Source organism: Alosa alosa, chromosome 14, assembly GCF_017589495.1.
Source record: "Alosa alosa isolate M-15738 ecotype Scorff River chromosome 14, AALO_Geno_1.1, whole genome shotgun sequence".
NCBI classification, from domain to species: Eukaryota; Metazoa; Chordata; class Actinopteri; order Clupeiformes; family Clupeidae; genus Alosa; species Alosa alosa.
This window is the reverse complement of record NC_063202.1, coordinates 14,375,708-14,398,729: the sequence shown is the minus strand read 5'-3', so window position 1 is coordinate 14,398,729 and position 23,022 is coordinate 14,375,708. Positions and strand designations below refer to the sequence as shown.

Here is a 23,022-nt window from a genome sequence, read left to right as displayed (position 1 = left end):
TAGTGTTGAAGCTATTTGTGGTTAAATTTTATTTAGTATTAACATCCTTGATTTATTATTATTATCATCATTATTATTATTATTATTTGTTATTATGTTAAACTGGGTTTATGTTTCTTTATTATTTGTATTTTTGTTTTCCATTATGGGAGTTTAATTGTTAATTGAATGGGCTGTCAGGTGCAAAATTTACATATGTAGGTCAAGTGGGATGGGTCTGACAGGGCACCGGGGCATATGTTTTCTTTTACCAGGGATCAGAGAGGTGAAGGCTGTGTTTGCTGGCTGTAACTTGCTGACGAAATTATAAATAAACCAACATTGAAATGCCTTTTCTGGTATGGACATTGAATTGTTTTGTTGACCTGCGTAAAGCTTAATCCACACGGTGCCAGGATATGGCCATTTGATTTGTTTGATTTTGTTTTTGTTAACGTTAGGACAAATAGCCAGTACAGATAGTATAATACAACACACACTTCTTTTGGATGTGATTGATGGTAGACTGAAAATGTTACAACAAACACATACGCCAATTCTTTTTTCACGTAGCTCTGATTCTGTATGTACGGCACAACCTACAGTTGCATATCTTTAGACTGAACCTCTCACACTGTTCAGAGTCTCTATATTGCATATACATTGAACATACTGCATACTGTAGTTTACACACTGCACAGACTTTAGTGTATTTTGGACATACATCCAACTGTATACTGTATAACACAAGCCATGCTGTAGGTCTGTCATATAATTTATTCTGTACACAGTTTTGTTCTTTTGCACTTTTGATTAAATGCTACCTTATTTTTACTCTGCACAACAACAACAAAGTTGAATCTCATCTAATCTAATAATGTAGTAATACATGTATTTGTCATGTAAAGTAGACACAACTGCTTTGGAAGTAGTTTCTCTGTAAATCTCATAGAATGCTAAGAGTCTTAGCCCCTTTATTGTGAAAATGGGATTCACATGCAATCTTTCACATGCTAATGCATACACACTCACACACATATAGGCTGTGTCCACAACTCTTCACACCCACGTGTGTTGACAGTTATGTTGTGTTAAAGTGTGCGGATGTACTGTATTAGCATGCAGTGACTTGCTATATAGGTTGATGGTCCAGAGTCAGTCTCCACCTAGTGTCCACATTTGAAGCTGCATGTATGGGTCAGAGTAATGATGACCTAGCATGTCAGGTTGATTATGAATAGTACAACCCTGTACATAGATTATAGTGTACTAGAGTGATTTATAACTGATCAGATATTAGATAAGATTGAAAGAGTAGATTTTGCTTAATATTTTTGGGGGCTTTCTATATCTTTAGTCCAATAGGACCGTGAAGAGGCCTTCTTGGCCAGGGCCCATTTGAAAAAGAGATCCCAATCTCAATGTGTTCTTTTCCCTGGTTAAATAAAGGACAAATAAATAAATAAAAAAGAGAGTGAAAGGAAGCGAGTAGAGGAGAGAGAGAGATGGGGTGGGATTGGGAAAGGACATGGGTTGGACTCGAACCCAACTCTGTGGGCACATGGACCCGACTGTGGTATGGGTGCTGTCACCCCAGTTGTCAGTTGCGCCACAGCTCCCCCCTTCTATGCAATTACTTACCTTGATGCATGCTTATCATTGATTATGTTGAACGATGACAACAAAAACTTGTGAGCTAAAATTAAATCTTACAACTTAAGCCCAAGACAGAGAGGTCCAGCCTAATAAAATCTTGCATTTCAAGGAAGAGACTGACCTACTGTGGCCCTGACAGAGCGAGACTTTGAGGAGTGTGAAGACGGAGAGTTTGAGCTGAGTGCGGCTCAGGCAGGTGTGTGTGTATGACTGGGCAAATGTGTGTATAAGTGTGTGTGTGTGTCTTTCAGATGAAGCTGTGCAAGGTCAGTTGAGTTCATCGTCGTCACTGGCGATGTCGTCCAGTGCTTTGTCGTGCCGCTCGGCATGCTGGGAGCTTTGCTCCCTCAGCTCCGCCTCCCGCTCTTGAAGCTCCGCCTCTAGATGCTGGCGATGCCACGCCCTCTTGCTGCGCAGGTACTTCTTGGTTAATGGGTTGATCTCACCAAATGCTATGTTACGCAACTTCCTGTCAGGGAGAGAGTTTAGACATGAGTGTGTGTGTGTCATTAGCAGTGGCACATGAGCTTATGTCTCTATGAGTGTGTGTGTGTGTTCTTGTGGGCCCACACCATCTGATGACAAACACATGTGCACACACACAGTTTGTGTGTTTGGTGAGTGTGAAGTGACAGACCTGACATCAGTGATGGTGTTGGGGAAGAAGAAGAGGTACTGAAGGATATCAGTGTTGTTTTGCATCTTCAGAATCTCGTCCTCCTTATACTTCAGCAAGGCCAGAGCGTAGCGTAATATGACCTGACCACACACACACACACACACACACACACCAGTGCATATTGTAATATGACTTCAGTGCTTATTGTAATATGAGTTTTATAAAGTAAACACGGGTTCATAATTCAAGAGTGGAATGGCAAAACTAAGTATACCAATTTACCATTTTTACATAGAATTTAGACCTTGGAGTGCACTGCACACACACATACATACATAGGCAAACATATGTGCATGCTACAGACATACACACACAGACACACTGTCAACACATATCTGCTCCACAGTTACGAAGTAACTTAAACAAACTTGTGCACAAACACGACTTCACATGAATGAATGAATGAATGCACATTCACAGGAGTACCAACTCTCATGCATTGGCCGTGAGACTCACTCATTTGATTGGCTTCACAGGCTCTCACGCCACACCCCCGATTTCACACGCTGCAGTGTCAACCCGGTCAGTCAAATAATGTCAGGTGACCAGACATTCACATTTCCCCCGGCATGTCCTTTATTTGGGATCTAAAAAATGCATCCGGTCGGAATTTCAAAAACGTCCGAGATTTTGTTCTACCTTAGCAGGGGCGTCACTAGACCCGCGAGAAAACTAACTTGAACTTACATGAAATGTAATCATATTTGAATTCTGCACGCAGAACGCAGAAACTCTTCACTCAACACGCAAACCCTACATCATGATAAACAGCAGACCTTACCGGATATGAGGATATAAAGCATGTCTCTGTATAATAAGTGATTCCTGAGTAATCCGGTTACTCAACAGATCGAAACGATGCTTTTTTAGAGTAAATACATTTCTTGGTGGAGCTCATATACAGTGTGCAGACCATCTCCCTCTCTCTCCGACACGTTTTGTCTGGCACCTGTGAAAATATATTTTGGATGTGCTCACCCGTTTTCCACAAAAGCCATAGAGCAGTGGTTCTCAACCTTTTTTCAGTGATGTACCCCCTATGAAATATTTTTCAGCCTAGTACCCTCTAACCAGCGCAAAGCATTTTTAGTTGAGAAAAAAAGCCACTTGTCCCTCCGTGTTTTCACAAAAATTACACAATTCCATCGTTTGAGTTTTGACAGTGATTGACAGGTGATAGTGGGTGGCATGTGACAGGTTGGGTCGAACCATCCTGGTATGGGGGGGACTCTGGGTTTTTAGGATAATGAAATTGAATAGCCTACTGAAGTATAAAATTCATTTATGAACTTATATTTTCCTGAAATATTTATTAAATAATTCTTTTTAAAGTATTTTTGCATGGATTCTACTTTTTAAATATATGTATATTTTAAAATATCACGTACCCCCTGGAGTGCCTTCAAGTACCCCCAGGGGTACGTGTACCCCCATTTGACAACCACTGCCATAGAGTTTCCTACCATTGTGGTTCTTATATTGCCAGATTCCAGACAATCCCACTTACACAGATATGAATATATATTTCTACTAGCATACTTCCTTGTGATATTAATGCAAAAATATGAAGAAAAAAAATGATGAGACACAATTTTTTTTTTCTTGACTGGTGCAAATATTATCACATCATACTTTCCCAGCTATGGGTAGCCCAAACTGTCCTGTATCTTATCTTAGATTAACCAAAGTCCTTTAAATCCCTCCACTCGGTGGCCATATTGCAACGCTTTTTGGCCACTTATCGGACATCTATTTCGGTAGAAATGTGCCTGCGCAAGGCTTCATGACACTAATCTTGCTCAATGTATTCACATGTCAACGTTTTGCCGCGGAAGGGGTGTGATATGCGTAGACAACTGCCATATTGCCGTTACAAACTAACCCCATGCATTTCTATGGAGGACTTTTGGAGTGCTGTGTCTCCTCCTTAGAAAGTCTCTGGATGAACTAGCTGAACAACACCACTGACCACTTCTGCATAATTTCATGGAGTGCTGAAATGTACACTTTTTTGTGTGTACTCAAGTGAAACTCAGCATATATGAATTTTGTTTGAGAACTTATTGCAGTATCATCATAACTATAGCTTAGGTTTCAGGACACATATTTCCATCCATAGATAAAAATAATCAAGTCTAATCTCTGAATTGTGTTTCAAACTGCACCAGGGGTGCGTTTCTAGAAAGCGTTTAGAGACTCTTTAGAGCGTTTAAAGACTCTTTAGAGCACCACAGTGATTAATGGTGTAGTGGCTAAAGCAGGTGACTTGTTGTCCGAACGTTGTAAGTTCGATTTTCTTATGAAGTGAGATTGTCTTCTTGCTTCTGACTACGTGCAGTTGAACTAGTGTGACACGTGGAAATACCAAATAAAGCAGTGCAACTATATTTGAAACAATTGTTTTTGACTGATGTCAAGTTCCTAATGGTCTCTCGATGCATAAATATTTAGGGTCAAAACCTATTGTTGTGTCTCAGAGGCCTACTCTTACTCAGAAGTGAAAAGGAGAGAGAGGATGCGAAGAGACAGACAGTAACACTTGCGATACCCTAAAATTTGTGTAGGCTATATATTTTTTTAACATAGATATTTAACACACAAACAAATGTTGACATAGGCTGTGGCAGAGAATTTGTAGGGGGTGGGGTATTACACGTTACCGCTGTTTCCACCAATGATATGTATCGCTGCATCATCAACAACGTTGTTGGAACTACGGTGTTCGAACGGCGAAGGTAGCGAATTGCGACACAGGTACGATGCTTTCTGAAAACAGGTGTTACAAAGTCGTTGTTTGATCGTCGTCATTACCCGCGGTGGTTGAGCAACGTCGTTGCTTTTCTAAAAACGCACCCCTGATTGATGCATTTAAACGTTAAAATATACAAAATTTGGTGACGCTTTACTTGAAGGTATCTACATAAGAGTGACACTGTCATAGCCCTAACACTTACCCTAACCCTAACTTGTCATGACAAAAACCGAATGACACTTAATGACAGAAGTGACAGAAGTGTTATGTCAGAAACGTTTGTGACTTGTTTCTAATGTTTATGACACGTTCATGACAGTGTCATGTCACTCTTATGTAGATACCTTCAAGTAAAGTGTAACCCAAAATGTTCTTCCCTTCCCCCAACCTCCCGAGGATGACACAACATCAGAGGAACGCAGTTTCAGCCAATAACCAAACATGTTTATTTCTATTTCTATTTTGTTTGGTAAGAATTCCAATTTATGTAAATCAGTGGTTCTCATTCTTTAGAATTTCAGTGGCCTAGTAGTAGATCCCTTTGATACCCTAATGTTAATTTAACTCTGGAACCCTGGTCCCAACACTGAGAACCACTGATGGTATGAAATGGTAAAATTTTGTATCTTTTATTTTTTGCTGTACAGATGATGATGATGATGATGATGAATGAGCCAAACAAAACAGGTGTGTATGTGACAAAATTTTGGTTGGCCCTACTGTACCAAATCTCACTTCAAGGTTTTTTGAATAGATGGCAGCTATGCATTCACACCTAAACGTGGGTGTAAAAGAATGTTTGTTTAGTGTAAAACTGTTACTGGCAACTTCTTTGAGCTCTCCTCTGTCTGGTGTGGGTCTTTGCCAGTGTAAAGGGGTGCTGACAAGAAACATGGGAATGTTTATTTGGTTCCTGGCAGAATTGGCCGAGTTAGTTCCTGTAGTAGCAGTGGGGATGGCAGAGAGTTCCTTGATCAAGCCGCACACACACACCCACACACACACTCACACACACACACCACACACACACACACACACACACACACACACACACACACACACACACACACACACACACACACACACACACACACACACACACACACACACACACACACCTTGCTGCCCTCGTAGAGGAAGGCGTCCCAGAGAGGGAACAAAATGTCGCTGGGCAGCTCCTCCAGGAAGATGACAGGGAACCATTTGAGGCTGACGTTGACCACGTCCACTGAGTGGGCCTCTAGGTGAACGTTCACGCGGGGAACCTTGTCAGCCAGCAGCTCCTTGAACACACACTGGTCCACCTAACACACACACAAACACACACACACACACACACACACACACACACAGAAACACACATCACACAGATACAAAAACATACATACACACACACACAGACATTAATACTCACATCAACAGAGATTCCTACAGAGTAAAAAGTAGGGTCAGGATGGATGTGTAGAAAGGTTGAGGTTGAAGGCTAAAGGTTAAAGTTCACAGCTGGGTACCTGGCAGCCCAGGAGGGACTTGCTGAAGTAGTCTGGAGGCATGATCGCCTCTATAATGGCCACAAGACACCAAAACGCCTCCTCTTCATCCTCTAAAACAAGCAACGCCAGTGCCGCTAACCTGAAACCACACACACATTCAGTTAAATTCAGTAAGAGTGGAATTGCATACCTGATTCACCCTTGACAGCCCACAGTAGTGTGTGTGTGTGTATCTGTTTAACCCTTGGCAGTAGACGAAAGTGGAATTGTGTGTGCATGTGTGTGTGTGTGTGTGTGTGTGTGTGTGTGTACCCGTTGAAGCCTTGGCAGTAGCCCACAGTGTGTATGTGTGTGTGTGTGTGTGTGTACCTGTTGAAGCCTTGGCAATAGCCCACAGTGGGGTTGTGGCAGGCGAAGGCCAGTAGGACTCTGCGCAGCTGTTCGTGGATGGGACTTGAGGGGGAGCTAAACCTCTGATTGGTTGTGAGGGTGCGGTGCAGGTCCAGTTGGATCTGGTGGGCGGCGGTCCTGGGCGCCAGGTGGCAGTTCTGGGTCAGGATGTGGTACCGGTCAGGGCTGCTCTCTCTCACGGCCCGCGTGCGAACCCACACCAGCCAGCGCCACACTCGTCTGCGGTACTTCTGCGGCACGCCGGCCCTGAGCAGGCTCTTGATCTCCAGCGAAGGGCAGAGCAGGTGGGCTGGGTTGGATGGGCAGTGGGAGGCACTGGAGCCGGACAGGAGCTGCTCCCAGCGAGCCACTAGGGGGCGCTCATCCTCCGGCTGCAGGCGCCGGGTGCGCAGCTCCAGCGCGTTCAACCTCATCATCAGCTGCACGTCTGCAGGCGCGTAGTCCGGCACCAGCTTAAAGCCATACGCATCAAACTCGCTGCACAGAGAGAGAAGAGAGACTCTATCAAGAAATCCATTATGGAAATTTGAGACACTAGAGTGAGTGAACTAGGATTATCCATAACTGTGTGTGTGTGTGTGTGTGTGTGTGCGCGCGTGTGTGAGTGTGTACATCTGCAGGCCTGTAGTCCGTAAAACCATATGCATCAAACTCACTGTGTGTGTGTGAGAGAGAGAATATGTGCATGTGTGTGTGTGTGTGCGAGAAAGAGTGTGTGTGTGTGTGAGAGAGAGAGAGAGAGTGTGTGTGTGAGAGAGAGAGAGAGAGAGAGAGAGTGTATGTGTGTGTGAGAGAGAGAGAGAGAGAGAGAAAGAGATGTGTGTGTGTGAGTGAGAGAGAGAGAGAGAGAGAGAGAGAGAGAGAGAGAGAGAGAGAGAGTGTGTGTGTGTGTGTGTGTGTGTGTGTGAGTGTGTGTGTGTGTGCATGTTACCTGGTAGGGCTTACACTCAGTGCTCCCAGCAGTGCGTCATCTATCAGTGCGCGGAGTTGGTGTGTGTGCACCTGTCTGTGAGTTTCACTACACACACTGCTTTCTCTCAGCTGGTGTAACACACTCAGGTAGCGTTTCTCTTTCTCACAGCTGTGGGCCTCTAATAATGCACACTACCACACACACAGAAACACACACATATTAAACACACAAATAGCATACCATACATACACATATTAAACACAAATGTATCATACTATGTACATGCTAAACACGGGTGATTGACAAATCAGCCTTTTAAAAACGTGTTTTCTTATTATCTTTAAAACTGACAGAATGTATGTTTTGAAGTTGGAAGGCTGTGTTTAAACAAGTCTCATTGGCTGTGCAACATTTACAGGGGTTTTAATACATTTTTAGACTGTATTTGCAATTTCACCACCCAAACAATGTCAGGTGGCACAATGTCACAACAATGTCTCCTCCCCCCCTGATCAGTAAAGTTCACTTGGGGACCTATTGATGAGGCAATATCCTGTTTACTTTTTTCCTACTTCAATTCAAAATAAACATTCTATGAATGCAGTTGCACCGCCCTGATTTCAGATATGCACATTTTTGGACAAAGTTTTTTTTTTTATGCCCCCATATTTATTTTAATTTCCTTACCTTTTAAATCCTATATTTAATACTTTTCACATAGTGTTAATTTGCTCGGATGGTTGCACCACCTGACATTTTGAGGGTTTGAGATTGATAGCAATTATTTTAGGGTTTAGTTAGCCATGTGGCCCCTCTTGGCATTAAACAAAAGACACCCTCCCCTCCCCCAATGAAATGCTAATGTACTGGTTCCAAGGGCTATCAGATCCAGATCAGAAGACAAAGGATGTTACCTTGCTATAATGTATCCATGTGTCATGAAATGTAAATATATTCATGTTTGGTATCATTGTAATAGTCTCAGTACAAGGATTGTAATGATTTGATTGTGAGAATGTTTGGAACATTCTTTAAGTGATATTTCTGATATATAAGATATCTCTCCTCATGTTCTTCAGATAGGTGTGAAGTAGGTGTGTGAGTGGGTGTGTCTGATGCCAACTGGAGAACCAACCATGTGGGCTTGTTTTGCCTCCAATTCTTCCTTTGTTTAACCCATACAAAAGTGACTAACTTGCAATGTTTGTCAGACTAATGAGAACTAGATGGGGAACTGAAGGAGAGAGAGAGAGGTTGATCCAGAGGCCATGGCCTCTGTGCCATGGCCTACATAGACCATAGACCATTTTTATCCTCTCTGCTTGTAACAGAATAAACCTGATTCCTGAGTGTTTCTGAAGTTTGCCAGTCTAAGTTAATATTAAGTAATTATTCACCACAATTACTTTCAAGATGTATATCATACTATACACATATTAAACGCACATATATTGTACTATACACACACAACACACACATCATATACACACACTTATTAAACGCACATATCATACTATACACACAAACACACATATATCATACTACACACACACATATTAAACGCATATATTCAAACTACAGCTGTACATGTGTGTTTAATACTACAACACATACACATACAAATGGCCATACAGAATGATACCAGACACGCACACACACACACATACACACACCTTGACCATGAGGCTCTTCTCCTGTTGGGAACTCTGCCTCCAAAGCTGCGTCAGATAATGGATCTCAGAGTTCAGGAACTTATTCTGGGTACGATACGCCTCTAGGTCATCCTGACACATGTACACAAACACACACACGCACATACACATACACACACATGCACAATCACACATGCACACAAACAGACACACACGCACACACACACATGCACACACACACATATGCTGAGTTGGAACTCATGTAATAATCCTGAGAAGAAGAAAAACACATGCACACAAACACACACACACGCACACACACACATGCACACACACATAGATACTGTTTATATCAAGGATCTGAGTTGGAACTCATGTAATATATGTCCTGAGAAGAAGAAAAACAGGGCAGAGAAGATGTGTACACTCACACACACACACACACACACACACACACACACACACACACACACACACACACACACACACACACACACACACACACACACACACACACACACACACACACACACACACATAGATACTGTTTATATCAAGGATCTGAGTTGGAACTCATGTAATATATGTCCTGAGAAGAAGAAAAACAGGGCAGAGAAGATGTGTACACACACACACACACACACACACACACACACACACACACACTCACTCACCATCAGGTGTCGGTTCTCCTGCTTCAGGTTCTCCTCAGGTCTGGATGCATTGTGTATGTTGCCTGTGTGTGTGTGTGTGTCGCCTGTGTGTGTGTCTGTGTCTGTGTCGCTTGTGTAGTCAGCCAGTTGTTGGGAGAGCTTCAGTACCACCTCCTGCTTGGCTTGGTTCTTCTGTAGCATCAGCTGAAGGGCTTCCTCAAGTTCACACACCTACAACACACACATACACACACTCAGACACACATCCATAAGTTTCTCCCTCAGCTTTCTCTTTGTCATACATCTGTCTGTCAGTCACACACCTGTCTGTCTGTCACACACCTGTATCACTCACACACACCTGTCTGTCTGTCACACACCTGTCTCACTCACACAGACCTGTTTGTCTGTCACACACCTGTCTCACTCACACACATCTGTCTGTCTATCACACACCTGTCTCACTCACACAGACCTGTTTGTCTGTCACACACCTGTCTCACTCACACACATCTGTCTGTCTGTCTGTCACACACCTGTCTCACTCACACAGACCTGTTTGTCTGTCACACACCTGTCTGTCTGTCACACACCTGTCTCACTCACACAGACCTGTCTGTCTGTCACACACCTGTGTGTCTCGCTCATGTAGTTGCTGCTGCAGATCCTCCACCTGGGCCTTTAGCTGAACAACCTGTCGCTCGCGGTGACGGAGCATCTCTAGACGCTGGTCCTCGCCAGAGACAGACAGGAAGTCTGCACACGCCCGCTTCTCTCTCTGAGATGCCTCCAACGCCTTATAGAGAGACACCACCAGCTCCTAACACACACACACACACACACACACACACACACACACACACACACACACACACACACACACACACACACACACACACACACACACCGTGTTGTAACCAGAGGGTTGCCGGTTCGAACCCCGACCAGTAGGCACGGCTGGAGTGCCCTTGAGCAAGGCACCTAACCCCTCACTGCTCCCCGAGCACTCCCCGAGTTGTAGCAGGCAGCTCACTGCGTCGGGATTAGTGTGTGCTTCACTTCACTGTGTGCTGAGTGTTTCACTAATTCACAGATTGGGATAAATGCAGAGACCAAATTTCCCTCACGGGATCAAAAGACTGTATACTTATACCTACAAACGCAAAGACACACATACAAATACACACACACACTGACATTTACAATTCCTCTGTGTCTGTATGCGTGTGTGTGTGGGGGGCACCTTCTGTTCCTTGGCCTCTTTTTCCTGTGTGAGCACTTCGAGCTCTAAGCAGAGGCTTTGGTTTTTCCTGTTGCGCCCTGTTGGTAAGGTGGCAGAGAGATGCTTTGGTGAGGAGAGGGGGCGCCCTGTGAGGTGAGGGGGTAATGAAAGTTATGAAGTTAATGAAAATTACATACAAAAACATGTTTTTTTGTTTAACTGGGCACATGCTCACATGATAGAAATGACACAAGTCTCTCAACCAAGTACACAATGTATAGGTGTACAGGAGTGTATCTTGGGTCACGTGTGTGTGTGTGTCTGTGTGTGTTTTTCTCATTAGTGATTGAAGTAGGACTTACTCCTTATCTGAGCAGGTATGGTCAAGGAAGTTGATCTCTGATTGGCTGTAACCGTAGTGGGTGTGAACGGAGAGGCTGTTTCCTGATTGGCTGTGTCCTCTGAGAGTGTTTCAAGGGAGGCTGCTTCCTGACTGGCTGTGTTGTGAGTTGATGCGTCCAAGGAAGATGTTTCCTGATTGGCTGTATCATGACTGGATGTGTCTAGAGAGGCTGTTTCCTGATTGGCTGTGTTGTGAGTTGATGTGTCCAAGGAAGTTGTTTCCTGATTGGTTGTGTCAAGACTGGATGTGTCCGGAGTGGCTGTTTCCTGACTAACTATGCCTTGAATGGGTGTTTCCCTAGAGGCTGATTTCTGATTGGTTATGTCATGGCTGGATGTGTCCTCGGAGGTTGTTTCCTGATTGGTTGTGTCGTGACTGGATGTGTCCTGAGATGTTGTTTCCTGATTGGTTGTGTCGGGACTGGGTGTGTCTTGAGAGGCTGATTCCTGATTGGTTATGCCTTGAGTGGGTGTGTCCCGAGCGGCTGTTTCCTGATTGGTTGTGCCTTGAGTGGTTGTGTCCAGGTTAGGTATAAGTGAAACAGGGGCCTGATCCAGGTTAGGCACAGTCTTCTTAAAACACAGATTCCTGTAACACACACACATACCAAACAAACACACACACTGTTGACTGTCTTGGTTTGAATTGACAAAAGAAGGGTTGAACATAGGTCAAATAACCCTAGTCTGGCCTTGGTTTTCAATTTGAAAGTAATTTAGAGGAGTGGTGTGTGTATGAGATCTATGGTCTTTTAGGCCCCCACTGTCGACTTCAAGGCAGCGCTGCCTTGAAGTCGACTGTGGGTGCCCAAAAGACCATCAGGCAGTGCATGAACTCCTGCTTACACACTCCCTCCTCTCTCTCTCTCTCTCTCTCTCTCTCTCTCTCTCTCTCTCTCATATCTTCCTATTTTCCTCTTTCTCTCACCACACTCCTCCTCATCTTTCCCCAATTTATATGCCTGTGTGTGTGTGTGTGTATGTGTGTGTGTGTGTGTGTGTGTATGTGTGTATGTGTGTATGTGTGTATGTGTATGTGCCATGTGTGTGTGTGTGTGTGTGTGTGTGTGTGTGTGTGTGTGTGTGTGTGTGTGTGTACACTCACTGGAACTCTATAATGGGGTGTTTCAGTGAAAGGTTTAGTGGGCTCCTTAGTCCAGGAGAAGGCCGGTTGGGTGCGTCTTTGCCTACAAACTCCGATGGCATTTTAACCTGAGGAATAAATTCCACTAAAACACACACACACACACACACATGCACACGCATGCACGCATGCACACACACACACACACACACACACACACACACACACACACACACACATATTTACAGTTCTAAACATTGATGGAAGTATGTTACATGTTTTGACAGGTCTGATCAAACACAAAATGCTTAGTTTGTACTATTCATCCATTCTGCACTAGTGGTTCTGGGTAGACATGGCATAACCCTCTCCAAATGGATACGCTACCTATTATTGCAGAAATGGAAAATTTACTTTACTTTTTGTATTTGGTTTACTTTGCAGTCTGTGCACATGTCTAAGACTCCCAAACACAAGAATGATTAGATTGCACTGGAATCCCAGGTTTGTGATACGTGATACTGTCAGCAACACGCACACACACGCACTGCACAAACGCACGCACAAACACACACACACACACACACACAACTGAGAATTTATTTAATGCAATCATAGAGAGAGACAGAGGGCTCTATCTTGGTGATCTAAAACGCAGCGCATAGCGTATTCTTATCATGACGCAAAGCGTATTCCTATCCAGGGTAGAAATTTCACGGCGGCCACGACGGCCATGGCCCTCGTTGCCCCTTGCGTTGGCCGTGATGCCCCTTTGAAAATCAGAGATTTACAGGCCACTGTGGCCTTGGTGCCCCTTTCTTTCAATATTTTGGTTTGCGTCCGACTAATAGCATATTTTATTAGCCTATGGCCTGACAAAATAATCTTAGGATTTACAGCGCAAATTAATTTAGTCTTTTATGCAGTAGAGAAAGTGACAGCGCACGGCAAGAAAGAAAGTGCGTCCAGATTCACCCATTCTTCTCAGTTGAACTACTCGCGAAGTAGCCTACTCATCACACAGACATCACAAGTATCACATCGCATGAAAGAGCTTTTTCTCAGCTTTTAAACAATGTTAGCCGTTTGGTGAACGGTTCGCGAGACAAAAAAATACTATGATTAAATTGAATCATAAATTAGGTTCTCCGCCTATCTCCCTACCCATTCATCTTAGTGGAATAGGCCTAGCCTACATCACGAACCCTTCGTTCAAAACATATATCAAAATAAACAGCAGACCTTACCGAACACGTTTTGAATTTGCAGCAAATTTCGACATGCATGCCAAATTTGGGCTTTAAGTTTCACAATGTGTTTAAATTTTTCTACGTGATTTCATAACAGGCCAAATACAAAATCAATGTGACAAATATCGCCAAATATGTCGGTAAATATTAAAATCAGAGGATATACAGCTGACTAGTTTTTAAAGTAGCCTTAATGATCACAAAATGCTAAGCATGCATATATTCTAGGCTATTTGAGTTTCTTAAAGCTGAGCTGTGCTTAAATTGTTCAATACATGATTTCATAACAGGCCAAATATAAAATAAATGTTAAATATAGCCTAGATATCTGTAAATATTAGATGATCAGATGATTTACAGTTCTATGTAATAGCGTAATAGCGTGTCATGTTTCATGTTTTTGTAATGTTTCATACAGTGATGCAGGTCTACTGCTGTGAATAGGCTAAATACAATTTTGATCATTTTTATAGCCTGTATAACTTTGGCCCTTGGTGCCCTGACATGTGGCCTTTGTGCCCCCCACCAAATATGCCCAACTGAAGGCCAAGTGGCCTTGCCCCTAAAATGGTGAACTTCCAAGCCTGTTCCTATCTTACACTCAAATTGTTCGCCATGCACTTCTCTTTTATTAAACAATATGGCCAGGGGTGTGGCAATTAACGACCTAAGGTGTGGTCTAGCGCATTATCTAAAAATCACCATCTTACACCATCTAAAAAGCATTACGCCACTGACCAAGAAAAGCCTGGTCTACAGCGAAAGGCGTATGTGAAGCACAGCTGAAGACGCACTCTCATGACATGTAAGCAGCAACTCCTCTGCAGGATAAATGTCCTTAGGTTTTTTATTCAGTCATTTGAACATTATTGGGGTAAGGGGTACTTTTTTCAAGCTATGTTTTCGAGGGTAACCCATTGTCAGTCAATGGTGAAAGTAATTAACTGTGTATAACTGTTTTGCCGTTGACTATTGCGCTGCTTGCTGTTAAAGGGAATGACAGATGTCATTTTAATTGGTTTAAAGGATGTTACGCTCAAAACACCCATGACTGATTATGAAACATAAGACAAACCTTTTTGTGGCAAGCACGCAATGTTTGATAACAAAACCACCCCGAATGTGGACTGGACACACTCCTAAATGTATTTAAGCTTTTCGCTACTGACAATGTGTTTTAGATCACCAAGATAGGAGAGAGGGAGAGAGAGGGAGGAGAGAGAGAGAGAGAGAGAGAGAGAAAGAGAGAGAGACACTTAGGACATAGACACTGAGTTTGTTCATGTCTGTACGCGCATGACATACCTCACATACAAACCAGGGATAGCAGTACACACGCACGCACGCACGCACGCACACGCACACACACACACACACACACACACACACACACACACGTTTGTTTTTTCTTGGTCACTTACACACTGTTAGCAAGCTTGTAAACTAACCATAACAAAAGAATATAAACACTTTTCCCACTATTTCCGCACATGATGTGTTGAGCTTTCGGAGCAACACACTACACACAAACTCTGTGTTCATTCTGTACATCTCTGGCTGCATCATGGCTCATTTAGTACCACTAGTGCAGTGGCCATTCAAACATGCCATTCCTGTAGAAAACCTGTAGCACAATTACATGCCCGCAGGTAAACCTGCTTTAATAGGGCGATAGGGAAAACATCATTCTAGCTAAGCATTCAATAATGAATACTGAATATTATATTATAACATATATTAGCCTATGATTAATGTGCAGTAAGCAAAATGTAGGCATGGCTGCATGTGACATTTTTACAGATCAAAATGACATAAGCCTAACAGCTGTTTTGACTTAAGGCTATATGTTTATTAAAGCGATACTCCATCATTTGGGGAAATACACTCATTTCCCACCTCCCCTCGAGTTAAACAATTGAGTTTTACCTTTCTCCAGTTGATCCAGCTGTTCTCTGACAGTAGCACTTTTAGCTCCAGCTCATTGAATCAGATTAGACCGTTAGCATCTCTCCTATAAGCTAACGGTCTAATTTGATTCAATGAGCTGGAGCTAAAAGTGTTACTGTCAGACGCAGAGAACGGCTGGATCAACTGGGGAAAGGTAAAACTCGAGGGGAGGTGGAAAATGAGTGTATTTCCCCAAATGGTGGAATATCCCTTTAAGCTTATTGTATAACTTCCTGATAGAGAAGACAAACCATTTTGTGGAATGATGCATCGTCGTATGAAATTTGCAGCGATGTGACCTTTGCACCAAAAAAAACGGGACATTTGGTGTCCCGGGAAAGATTATCAATTTTCCGGGACAGACATTAAAAAAAGAGAACAATCCCGGGGAAACCAGAACGTGTGGTAACCCTAGTAAAACCAGAGGAAAAGTGTTAGGCCCTGCCTTCGACCCGGCGCAATGTGGCACCAAGCACGATGCAAGTCTTGTTCCTATCACCCGAAGGCAGAGATGGATTTTTCACCATGCACTTCAGTTCAGTTGAAAATTGTGCCGACCGGCGTGTCAATTAAAAAAAAAAATAGGTGTGGCCAGGCGCATGATCCAAAAATCATTATGCAACTGACCAAGAAAAAAAAAAAAAAAAAAAAAAACGCACACAAGCACAGCTATTTTGAGCTGACTGTCACAAAATGTAAGCAGCTCTTAGCAATGAGTCCCAGGCAACCTTATGCTTAGGATTTCTATTCAGTCATTCGAACATTATTAGGGTGTGTTGCTTTTTTCAGGTAATGTTTTCAATTGTAATCACTTGTCAGTCAATAGTGAAAGTAAATAACTAAGTGTAAAACTGTTTTATTGTTGCCTATGAGACCATGGTGAAGTTAGTTTCAGTTTGGATGAGTTCAAATAATAGGCGAATGCAGATGCAAGTAGGCTGTACTCTGCTAGTCACGCACACATGTAGTAAAGCAAGGTTTAATGGAATCCTGGTGTTGCATACACGGTCTCGTGTACAAGCAGATTCCTTTAGATGCACTGACTGTAAGATGTTGCACTCCTTGCTCTTAAAGGGAATGACGGATGGATGATGGATATTACGACTGAAACACACGCATGACTGATTAAGAAACATAAGAACAACCCTTGAACAATGCGCTTGACATCTGGTGAACTTATTACACCGTCAAGATAGCGATTTTGGACTGGCCACACCCTAAATGTATTTAAATCATCCGCTTCAGATGCGTGCGTTTTAGATAGTTAAAATAGAGCCCCAAATGGATCCCAAGTTCATTAAATGCATGCTTAATTACAATCAATAAAAACTATAATTCAAGTCATAGCTCAAACCCGATTACTGTACATAAAACACAATTCCTCACATTACTATTAGTTTTTGAGGGCCTGAGGGATTTTGTGTGACGTCTGGTTTAGATGTATGATTTTGTGTTCAGTTTTAGGAATAATTTCCAGATTTGTTTTTTTTTTTTTCATTCACACGCACAGTGCCAAGCTTCCAACACTAATTGCTTTGGCAACTCGTACTTATAAATGTAGATGGGCTATTAGTTCTGTATGTTGTACATCAATGCTTCTAAAAATAATAATCTATAAGTTCCATATAGTTCTGTATATACTAGGTCTATATTGACTGTTCCACCTTCACTTCTCTGTGTGTGTGTGTGTGTGTTGTGTGTGTTTCTCTGACAGGAAACAGTCTGCAGACCGAAGCTATGAACCATGAATCCTGTCTTGACTTTCTCACACACACACACACACACACACACACACACACACACACACACACACACACACACACACACACAGACACACACACACACACACACACACACAGAGACACATACACACACACACACTCACACACACACACACACACACACACACACAGTCATCCATGATGGGAAATGAGCTACACCCAATGCACACCGTGACAGCATTGAGCAGCTGTTTCAGTGACCAATGTGTGTGAAGGAGAGACATGGCGGGTCCTTCACCCCCTGCCGTTAGACAATACAGTCAGCACCTCCTCAGTAGACTACACAATACATTACAAATGTTTGACTGCATTTTTACAGTAATACACATCACATGTGTAATTTTAGCATCTCTGTATTTAATTAAGCAATAAGCCCCGAGAGGCCGTAGGTTACGCTGATTCAAAATCGGCGTAACCTACGGCCACTTAGCAGTAAAAACCCTGTTGCTGCTGCTGCTGCTGCTGTTGTTGTTGTTGTTGCTGTTGTTGTTGTTGTTGTTGTTGTTGTTATTGTACATAAACATGTACATGACCATGTCAAAGTAGTGTGCATTAGTGGCAACCCTGCTGATTTTGTGTATACCTGCCCCTTTGTGTGTGTGTAAATCCCTGCAGTGTATGTGGGTGTGGCTTTTGTGTGTGTGTGTGTGTGTGTGTGTGTGTGTGTGTGTGTGTGTGTGTGTGTGTCTTACCTGAAGTGTGTGTGTCAAGGTTGGAGTTTGCATCTCCTGTCTGCATCCTGTGTTGCAATCGTATGAGTTGTAGCTGCTGCAACCAGTACATCATCAACTCATGACTAGCTGCCTAAAACACACACACACACACACACACACACACACACACACACACACACACACACACACACACAGTCAAAGATCAAAACCACACGCAATCTGTCAAACTATAATCTCAGCATCTCACTGGGTTTTGCAAATCATTACGGAAACTGTTCACAAGATACATCTAAGCCAATTCACACCAAAGATTCGAGTGACAAGACGAAACCGTTGCAGAACCGTTGCCAGCTGTTGCAACCATTGCAATGTATTCATCATGTCAAATTGCAGTTGCAAGTTGCAAGTTTTAAACACTTTTACCTCACATCGTTTGTGACTGTTTGAATCCGCAGTTTTTTTAGAACATGTCTTGCAGCAAGTTGCTGGTTTATTGAATGTTGCAGCTCATCTAGTTTGTGAATCTTTGGTGTAAATTGGCTTTAAGGCACTGCCCTTGAGATGACTATCCATGTAGGACACACCAGGTTGTGATGTGGATTGGTTCCTGTGACAAGACTAAGACAGGAGACCCATTCTCTTGCTGTTTTGTTTCTGCACACATACACTCACACACACACACACACACACACACACACACACACACACATACACACATACAAACACATACAAACACAATGTACTGTACGTGTATGGGTAAGGGAGATGATGTTTAGAGGTGAGAGTGGTGTGTGTCTGAGAAAAGAGAGAGAATTGTGTTTGCGTGTGTGTGTGTGTGTGTGTGTGTGTGTGTGTGTGTGTGTGTGTGTGTGTGTGTGTGTGTGTGAGTGTAAGATAGAAAGAGAGAGAGAGAGAGAGAGAGAGAGAGAGAGTGTGTGTGTGTGTGTGTGTGTATGTTTGTGTCTGTGTTTGTATGTGTTTGTGTATGTGTGAGAGAGAGATTGAGTGTGTGTGTGTATGTGTATGTCACCTTAAGAATGACGATGCGTTGCGGTGTGTTTATGTAGAAGGTCCCTGGCTCATCCTGCGCTTCCAGTGGGTAACTGAAGGTGGCACTGGTGAGCTCTATCTGCCCCAGCGGCATGGCGTCCTGCCGTGTGCGCCAGTACATTAGCAGACTGCGCCCAGCGTCATGTGAGAACCAACGAGTCTTCCAGAGCTTCAGAGGCCCGCCTCTCTTCTCCAGCCAACCACAGAGCCGCTGGGCCGGTTGGGGGCGGGCCTCAGAGACATCTGCAGCTGTTTGATTGGTGGTGAGGGGCTGCTGGGAGCTGTCCGTCATCAGCTGGCTCGACAACTGAGACAACTGGGGCATCGGTACCGGCTCACTCATGTTAGCACTAATACTGAACACACACACACACACACACACACACACACACACACACACACACACTACAAACACACACAAACACATATTACAAACACATAGACACACACATACACACAAAAAACACACATCATAAACACACATTACAAACACACACACACATATTATAAACATACGCACACACACTTATTACAATTGCTTACACAATCACACACACACACACACACACACACACTCACATTATAAACACACACACATTTTTGTTACACACATAATGAACATACATACACTACAACATTCACCTACCACATTTAGACTAGTATTTATAATCAAGCTTGCAGATGATACGGTAATGGGTCTCTTCAGCAACAACGATGAGACAGCCTAAGGAGGTCCAGCACCTAACATCGTGGTGCACCGACAACAATCTGGCTCTCAACACCAAGAAGACCAAAGAGCTCATTGTGGACTACAGGAAGTCAAAAGCTGGCAGACACTCACCCATCCTCATCAACGGGACTGAGGTGGAGCGTGTCACAACTTCAAATTTCTGGGTGTCCACATCTATGAGGACCTGTCTTGGATCCTCAACACCTCTACCCTGATCAAGAAGGCTCACCAGCATCTCTTCTCAAAGATGGTCCACCTGTCTTCTCAGATCCTGGTGAACTTTTACCGCTGCACCATCAAGAGCATCCTCACCAACTGTGTCACAGTATGGTATGGCAACTGCTCTGCCTCTGACTGGAAAGCACTGCAGAGGGTGGTGAAAACTGCCCAACGCATCACCGGTTCCTCACTCCCCTCTATCGAGGCCATCCAGGGCAAACCCCCCGCCCAACCTACTAACACCACCCCCCTACCTTGCCTCCTGAGCTGAACCACAACCATGGGGTTGCTTTAACAGGGACAACAAGGAGGTGGGTCATTCCGTGTCAAATCAGATAAGGTTGTTGCTGCACCATCTAATTATTTTCAGCCCTTTGGCGTTTTACAGCCTGAAAATCCCATTGTCTCGAAGAAATGTTTAGGAATTAATATAATGAAAAGTATTATTCATAGGCAGCCCAAACTTTGTACGGCGGAAGACAAACATGTTCTCAGTATGACTGAACTATTTAATGTTTGTACGGCATTATCATTGATTTTCTACAAGGCCCTAGACTTGGAACGAAGTTCAAAAAGAGTGATATTAAGGGTAGTATAAACTTGTTTTTGTACACATTTGGTATCAATCATTATTTTTTCTTTACATTTTATAGGCTCCTAAATAAGACCAAGTGTGTTTGAGAGTTATCATTTAAATGTTTTAACAACTTTAACAACACCTTGCTTAGGGCACTGAAATGGCCAGCAGTGGCACTGACCCAATATCACCAGCTTTGAACTTTTTTCCAAATCTAGGGCTTTATATAAAAGCCCCCCCCCCCCCCCGCTTTTTTGCACTTCTGGTTAGAAGCTAACTGCATTTCGTTGTTTCTACTTGTACTCTGCACAATGACAATAAAGAATCTAATCTAATCTAATCTAATATAATATAATATAATATAATCAAATCTAATATCAGTAGTAATTCCTATAGTCTCCTCTGCACTGTAGCTTTCTCTTTCTGTTTATTTCTGTCTTTCTCTTTCTGTCACATAGGATAAACGTGTCTGCTAAATGAATAAATGTAAATGCGCACACACACACACACACACACACACACAAACACACACACACACACACACACACACACACACACACACACACACAGCACTGAGGGCACCTCCTCTCCGGAACTGCATGGAACATTCATTGCGCTGCGCACTGAGCAGGTAAACATACAAATCAGTGCCAGCATGTCATGCCATGCCCTTGCGCATACACGCAAGGGCATGGCATGACCCCCGCAATTCCTCCTGTTAGATTCCTGTGCTCTTTCCCTCTCCTACATGCGTCCCGTCTGGCACAACACGTTTGATTGCTGTTGCCGTCTGTGCCCGACACAGGGCGAGGTGAAACACAGTCTGTGAAAAGAACTGGGCTATACACCGCCACTTACCCGCTGTCGTGCGCTTTCGACGCGACTTCACACAACGTCAAAACTTCTTGTAAAACTTCACCACCTCTCCAGAGTGGAACCCAGCGCAAACACATGTGGCGCGAGGAGAGGAGAGGAGAGAAGTGTCACTTCCTTGAGTGCGTCTCTGCCGAACGGAGATCTCACTCAGATTCCCAGCCAGGGAGCGCCGGACCTCCTGCCAAACACACTGCAGCGGGCAGAGCGCATACGTCATGGAGCGCTAAATGCACGCTCAAGGGGGATGTGTGTGTGTGTGTGTGTGTGCATGTGTGTGTGTGGATGTGTGTCCACAACGTTGTGTGGATGTGGATGTGGATGTGGATGTGTGTGTGTGTGTGTGTGTGTGTTTACGTTGCCAGATTGGTGTTTCAGGTCTTGAAAGTTTGGATTTTAAGGGTGTGGTTCTCTGGCACATAACCGAGGCGTCCAATGAGCTCGTGAGTCAGATTAGGGATCGCTCCTTAACAGATTACAGGAAATTCCCGCCCCGCCGGGACTTGCTCTCCTGGCTACCCTGCCCATCATGTTGATTAAAACAGACTAATTAGGCCTAGGCCTATGAAGAGCATACATTTTACAGTTAACAGTCTATTAAAATCCTTGACACCAAGCCTGCGCTATAGGTTAATCAATAATATATCCTATATTATTTATTCTTTTGGGGATGCAGCAGCCTATAAACTTTTCAGCTAATCCAGGGCATCGAATTTCTACTCTGAACAAATTAACTACAATACATTGTCTGTAGCCTAGCCCTTGGAAGCCGTCTACGAAATAATCCATTATTTTACAATAGCAGAAAAGTGCTGTCGAAATGCCGTGATGGGCGAAACTCCAGCAGAGCCTGCAGGCTCGTACAGGAGGACTCCAGAAAAAGTGAAAGCCGTTAGCGTCGATGCGACAGAGAAGCCCAGCCCTGATCGGCAAGCTGCTGCCAGGGGTACTTCATGCAACACGCTTGACTGGCATCGGATGCACGTCCACTCCAAACCAGAGTGCGGCACGCTGTTATGTTTCTC

General features: G+C 43.6%; 1 protein-coding gene across 1 annotated transcript; it reads right to left on the bottom strand.

Moving 5' to 3' along the window:
* Window positions 1-908: 908 nt before the first annotated feature.
* tbc1d2 (TBC1 domain family, member 2) lies at window positions 909-22,275 on the bottom strand. Its single transcript, XM_048263789.1, has 15 exons — window positions 21,983-22,275; window positions 19,579-20,003; window positions 18,567-18,678; window positions 12,918-13,041; window positions 11,773-12,401; window positions 11,432-11,556; window positions 10,820-11,008; window positions 10,210-10,419; window positions 9,557-9,667; window positions 7,902-8,074; window positions 6,929-7,447; window positions 6,578-6,698; window positions 6,185-6,370; window positions 2,273-2,394; window positions 909-2,104 (listed from the first exon to the last, which is right to left on the bottom strand). The coding sequence occupies exons 2-15, from the start codon at window positions 19,939-19,941 to the stop codon at window positions 1,903-1,905; spliced, it is 3,186 nt and encodes a 1,061-aa protein (XP_048119746.1). The 5' UTR covers window positions 19,942-20,003; window positions 21,983-22,275; the 3' UTR covers window positions 909-1,902.
* Between the last annotated feature and the right edge of the window lie 747 nt (window positions 22,276-23,022).

Bases quoted from the DNA above. Each gene is read 5' to 3' on its own strand.
- tbc1d2 (XM_048263789.1), bottom strand. From the start codon at position 19,941: ATGAGTGAGCCGGTACCGATGCCCCAGTTGTCTCAGTTGTCGAGCCAG. The intron at 11,557-11,772 runs GTAAGTCCTACT...CTCACCTCACAG, and splicing joins CATACCTGCTCAGATAAGGA to GGCGCCCCCTCTCCTCACCA. The intron at 7,448-7,901 runs GTAACATGCACA...CTCTCTGTGCAG, and splicing joins CTGAGTGTAAGCCCTACCAG to CGAGTTTGATGCGTATGGCT.